At 38.3% G+C, this 6,000-nt stretch overlaps 1 protein-coding gene across 2 annotated transcripts in view; it reads right to left on the minus strand.

Moving 5' to 3' along the window:
* Positions 1 to 4,479, minus strand: part of slc25a21 (solute carrier family 25 member 21) — a 105,512-nt gene extending 101,033 nt beyond the window's left edge. The window contains exons 1-2 of one of the 2 annotated variants that reach the window (XM_074661072.1): positions 4,228 to 4,479; positions 4,009 to 4,092 (exon numbers count right to left, since the gene is read on the minus strand). In XM_074661072.1, coding sequence (XP_074517173.1) covers positions 4,009 to 4,078 — 70 coding nt within the window. In that variant the 5' untranslated portion in view covers positions 4,079 to 4,092; positions 4,228 to 4,479. Of the gene's footprint in view, positions 1 to 88; positions 226 to 4,008; positions 4,093 to 4,227 lie in introns of those variants that run through there. The other variant, XM_074661073.1, reaches the window with a different exon arrangement.
* Positions 4,480 to 6,000: the final 1,521 nt, after the last annotated feature.

Raw genomic sequence — 6,000 nt, forward strand, 5'->3', positions numbered from 1 at the left:
TTTATGCTAGCATAGCATAGCCTGTTCTGTCACTCAGCCGTTAAAAGACTTTAGTTTACGGGAAAGAATATTTAAAGTACAAACTCACCAGGTGGAAGGTAACATTTTGGCGACTTACGAGGAGGAAAAAAACGATGTCAAGCAGGTGCAAAGTCACAAAACACACGATTATAATCCGTCAACAGAGAGGTGTGACATCTTCAGTGACTTCTAATTAAAGTCGAAACTAACCGTCATCAAGTGTGGCGGGAGATTTCTTCCTCGTTGGCAGCCAGCAGGGTGCTGCTCAGCAGCTGTGTGCTCAGTGCTGCCACCCCGGTGGCCGGAAGCGGAACTACAACAACAGACTCATTTATATTTTTTCGACTGCTAGTGGCTGCTAGTGCTGCTCAACTCTGGTCCGAGAGCAAGAAATAAAACCTTTATTATCCTATCATATATCATATCATATCATATCATACCATATTGCACTGCACTTCTACTAGTCCTGGGTTAAAGGGACTGTTTGTAAGAATCAGAAATGCTTGTTAACAGCGACACCTGTTGCCGTTAAGTCAACGAAAGTCAGCGTCGGGCTCAAGCCTGTGCCCGCTCTACAGTCAACAGTGAGGCGACACACGTCAGCTAAAACCACAATATCACTATATTTCACCTGCTTGGCAGTAATGTTAGCCGACCAGACGAAGGTTCTCTCCATGAATCACTGCTGATCCTAGTGTTGGCTTTTTACTGCTTCAGCCTCCCGACCGCGGCCGGAGGGAACAGGGGAGACACCGGAGTTTTGGTCAGAGACGATAACGTTTCTCGCTGCGGAGCCCCGTCACTTCACAAGACACGGGAAGCCTCTGTTGGTCTGGAGGAGCTGCAGCATTTATTTCTGCACAAATGTCCACTGTACATTCACTAGATATTCTCAGAGCTAAACTCACCATTCTGCAGTGTGTAGTGTGCGCGCATGCACGTGAGAGCGGAGTGAAATAGCGAGAACGAGCACGGTGTGGATATGAGGGCAGGCAGGCAGAGGAGCAGAGCACAGCAGAGACTCCGGCCCTGGAGACCAAAGCTACGGTCTCCCCCGCGTCCTCCGACCGCGGCCAACAGTTTTGCAAGACGGGCTTCACTATAGAACTTTGAGGTTTTGGTGCTTCCGTGTAGTTTGTGTTGGAGTCTGAGTCTGAACAGCGTAGCGACACGCGAGCGTGCATGGGACACCGACCCAGATTGATTTATACGTGTAAAAAGTTACAAACAGTCCCTTTAAATGTCAGTTGTGATTAGTGTTTACATTCTACATTTTTAAACTGTTTACTTTAGCCCTGTTTCACAATGGCAACTTTTAGCCCCGTGTTTAGTTGATATCAGGGGATGACCCAGCAAACTTGAGGCTAACGCTGCTCCAGAGCAGGGCCAGCAAGCCAGTCCATAGGCCAAAATCAAGGTTGGACCACTTTGGATTGTGCCAAGATTGTACCAGTGCTCACTTATCCTGGGCAAAGTGCAGTGCGAAAAGCCTTTACGATGTCATGATAACAGTTAATGTCACATAATTCAATGTTTATTCTACCCAGTTGAAGTCCTCCTTCAAAATGATCATCAACATAATTTCCTTGTATAAAAACCAGTGGTGGATGAAGTATTCAGATTCTTGACTTAAGTAAAAGTAACAATATCAACCACACTAGTGAATACTCCACTAGTACAAGTCCTACATTCAAAACCTTACTCAAGTATTATAAGCAAAATGTACTTAAAGTATCAAAAGTAAAAGTGCTCATTGTGCAGTAAAATGTTCCCTGTCAGTGTTTTACTATTATGATGTTTTTGGATTAATATTACTGCTACATTAATGTGTATGTTGCATTTTACTGCAGTAGATGTTTAAGGTTGAGCTAATATTAACTCCTTTATATACTGTAACTGTTGGGTAGTTTAATCTACATCAATGTCTCATATTCTATAAGATCATCATATGTTTGTAGCCTTGCTGTCCTGTGAGACCCAAAATATCTCTAAAAAGTCAACTTTTCAAGGTGTCAAAACAGCCCTGTTTTCAGCTTTGTGATAATTCATTTTCCAGCTGATCCAACAGGTTATTAAATAGTTTATTTAGTCTAAGGAGTAGGAGAATTTCCTCATCACATACTGTAAAGGAACACACGTATATGGAGAGACATGGTTTTCACTGGACTGGACAGCTGTCAGACAAATGTAGTGGAGTAAAAAGTATAATATTTGCCTCTGAGATGTAGTGGAGTAGAAGTAGAAAGTAGCATAAAATGGAAATACTAAAGTAAACAAGTTTACAAGTTTAGTTACATTCCATCACTGATAAAAATACATAAAGTAAAAAATGAAATGTAATTGTAATACAGATAGATAGATAGATAGATAGATAGATAGATAGATAGATAGATAGATAGATAGATAGATAGATAGATAGATAGATAGATAGACTGTATTGATCCCCAAAGGGAAATTGCAGTGTTACAGCAGCAATTTACATATATCACAAAAAACTTGCATCACTCAAACAAAAAGACACAAGGTAGGTATGAAAAACACTGTATTTACAAATCTCTATATAATGTACATACCAACTACTTTAAAGGTCCCATATTGTAAAAAGTGAGATTTTCATGTCTTTTATATTACAAAGCAGGTTTAAGTGCTTTATAAATATTGTTAAACTATCAAAACGCTCAATATACGGAGAAATACACACAGCCCGTATTCAGTAATTGTGCGTTTGAAACAAGCCGTTAGGATTTCTGTCCATTTGTGAATTCACAAATATAAAATATAGATCATTGCATGGTTTTAAATATAAACATTCTAAATATGTCACAGTTTATTTCCTGTTGCAGTGTATGCAAATAACATCAGCAGACAGGAAGTAAACACAGACCCAAACTGTTGCCTAGCCATGCAATTCCGTTGCAATCCATTGAAATGCACTAAAACACAGTGTGCACCCTGCTGCTATCCACCACATAATCACTCCATCCCCCCACACCCCTCGTCTCATGCTGGACATGAAACAGACATTTCAGGACTACTATTTACACTGTCACTTCTATTTATCTATTTATTAGGTATTTATACAAGGAGAACTATTGGAGAGTCATTGGGTTATTATATAGTACTTTTAAAGACCTGATTGCTTTTATAGTGCTTTTACTCTGTTAATCATCCTGTCATCCACTTTTTATTTCTTTGTTCACTGTGTTACGTTCTATGTTTTTGTATGTCTGTGTTTGCACCTTGGTCCGCGAGCAACGACATTTCGTTTTAGCCCTGTACTTGTATGTGGAAAAATTACAATAAAGTTGAACTTGACTTGTTTCAGACAGAGGGTATATACAGGTATACTCAGGCAGACAGTATGAGGAAAATAACTTTTTTTTAACATTACAGCATGTAAACACATTCTAGTAGAAAAGTATGAACCTGAGAATGAGCATAATATGGGACCTTTAAACTAGATTAAAAAACTGCAGCCTATATACAGTATACTATATCATTAATAGCCTATATATCATTGGTAATGTTGCGTTGATATTCATATAAATATTATTGTGTACTTTTGTATTTTGATGCTTTGGCACCATTGAAACTTTCATGCCAATAAAGCCACTGAAATGTAGTAAAAAAAATAATTTAAAACCCCCTAGAGTCACTGGATGGTCATACGCATGCGCAGACTGATTTCCCGCACCAGTGGGCGGCTTCTTCCGTTTATCCAGCGTGTGAACTATCTTGGTCTGTATAATCTTTGATCCAGATAATCCAATACCCCAATGTATCTGTTTGTTGTTTATCCGCATGGGCAATTAAAAACCTGCACCACTGTATATACCTGCTGCTCTCTGGAGGAGCTGAACGAGGCGGAAGGAACGCTGTTTAATTGTTGCAACAGTTGCTACATAGATACATTGTAGCGACGAGCGTTCTCTCCATATTGCGTAAGCGGTTGAAATAGTTGGAAGCGAAACGATTGTTTAGACTTACCAGCGGATCCGCCGCCTATAATCTGATGAGAAGCTTCCCGGAGCATGCTCTGCGGCTTCTTGGTTGTCATTGTTTGAATGTTTCCTGCCAAAACAAACACAAGGAAACCCGTTATGATTCAGGCTAGTCTAGTAGTTCATATACAGTAGAGCTATCATGTGATAAAGGCTCTCTCTGTGTGTGGATACAACAGCATGCTTCAGTTCAGCTCCAACCTACCCGTCCGGTCCTGTTCCTGCTGCTCGGTGGCTCGGTTCTCTGGTCCCGAAGGCTCCGGTGAGGTTACTGAGCTCAGTCAGTCAGACAGTCTGTCTGTCTTGCTGCTGGTTGCAGCACCGATATCTCTCCGAGGGCTCACAGGCAGGCTAAGGCTAATATGGAATCAATTACTAGCACACACACACACAGACACAGACACAGAGAGAAAACTGCAGCTTCACATTCACCCTCCCACTGCCATGTGTGAATACTGTAAATAAAAAAATGGATAAACCCTGACCCCTTTCTGCTGAATCAATATAGAGCAAACATCACATAATGGGCACAAAGGTCATTTTATTTTCATAAAAGTCGAGTTATACTCCAGTTTACAATGCACATTATGGACGTTTAGTGTTATATTTACATTATAGACACTGTACAGTAGTTTCTAGTGGTACAAAAGAAGTGGGGTTAAACTTCCTGTTTCTGCAGGTTCCAGCTAGTTAGTGATGATTCATCAAATGAAACTCTTTGTTTAGTTTCAAAATGATGCTCCACCCAAAATCTATCTTTTGAGAGTCAAGGTCAAAAGATTACACCACTGTACATATATATGTATATATATATATACATATATATATATATGTATATATATATATACATATATATATATATATATATACACACACACATATATAGATATAGATATAGATAGATATATGTATTTTATTGATGTGTTACAGTAGCAGGTAATCCAGGAAATGTACAGGAACAGTAAATATACATATCAACACTAGAGATAATATCTATAGTATACACAATATAAACAATATATTAGAATACGCTATAAATATACCAGACTACTACAACTATCTTAGAAAATTACAAAATATGAACATAAAATAACAATAACATACAGTTTACTATAATAGCAAAGTGTGCAAGTTAAAAAAATATGTTTTAAAATTCAATTAAATGAGGATGTAAACTTATATGAAAATTCCACAAATGAAACTATACAGCTGAGAGTTCTTAGCCTATAATGATTATTCTCATTATTGATGAATCAGTTAAGTGTCTAGTCTATAAAATGTAAAAAAAAAAAAAAAAATAGTGTAAAATGCCCCAGAGTAAAGGTAAAAAAAAAGTTTTTACGTTTTGTCAGACTAACAGTTAAAAACCCCAAAACATCCAGATTGCAATCATACAAATTAGAGAAGAACAGCAAATTCTCATTTTTGAGAAGCTTGAATGAGAAAATATTTTGTGTGTCCCTTTAAGAAAAGAGTGTAACTGATTAAATAATGAAAAACCAGTATTACTACTACTAGTTGCATAAGAGACATGTACAGTATTAGGCCCCCTTATATAAACCAGATGTGAACGTTGTCCCTCGTCTCACCCCATATTATGTAATGTGAATCTCACGTTTTAGAGATGTTTTAGAGTCCCGTTCCTTTAGTGGTCAAATGTTGTGTTAGATCAGGGAGGCATAAAGTAAGAAAGTCACTCTTTAAAAGTTTTTACTGGCAATGACTCAAAATCACTTCCTACAACACAATAGTACACAGTGTACTACTTTTGACATGTGACATCACGGACGTGTTATATAAAAGTGGTGTTTCAGTAGCTTTTTCAATTGTTCACAGCTGACTGCAGGGAATAGAGAGCTGGACTACAGCGTCACAACAGGAAGTGGAACAAACAGTTAACAGGATAATTAAAGGGTCACTTCACCCATTACGAGACTCATTTTATGTACAGCACAAGGTTAAGAGCTGTAACATGTTA

Source organism: Sebastes fasciatus, chromosome 15, assembly GCF_043250625.1.
Source record: "Sebastes fasciatus isolate fSebFas1 chromosome 15, fSebFas1.pri, whole genome shotgun sequence".
Lineage (NCBI taxonomy): Eukaryota > Metazoa > Chordata > Actinopteri > Perciformes > Sebastidae > Sebastes > Sebastes fasciatus.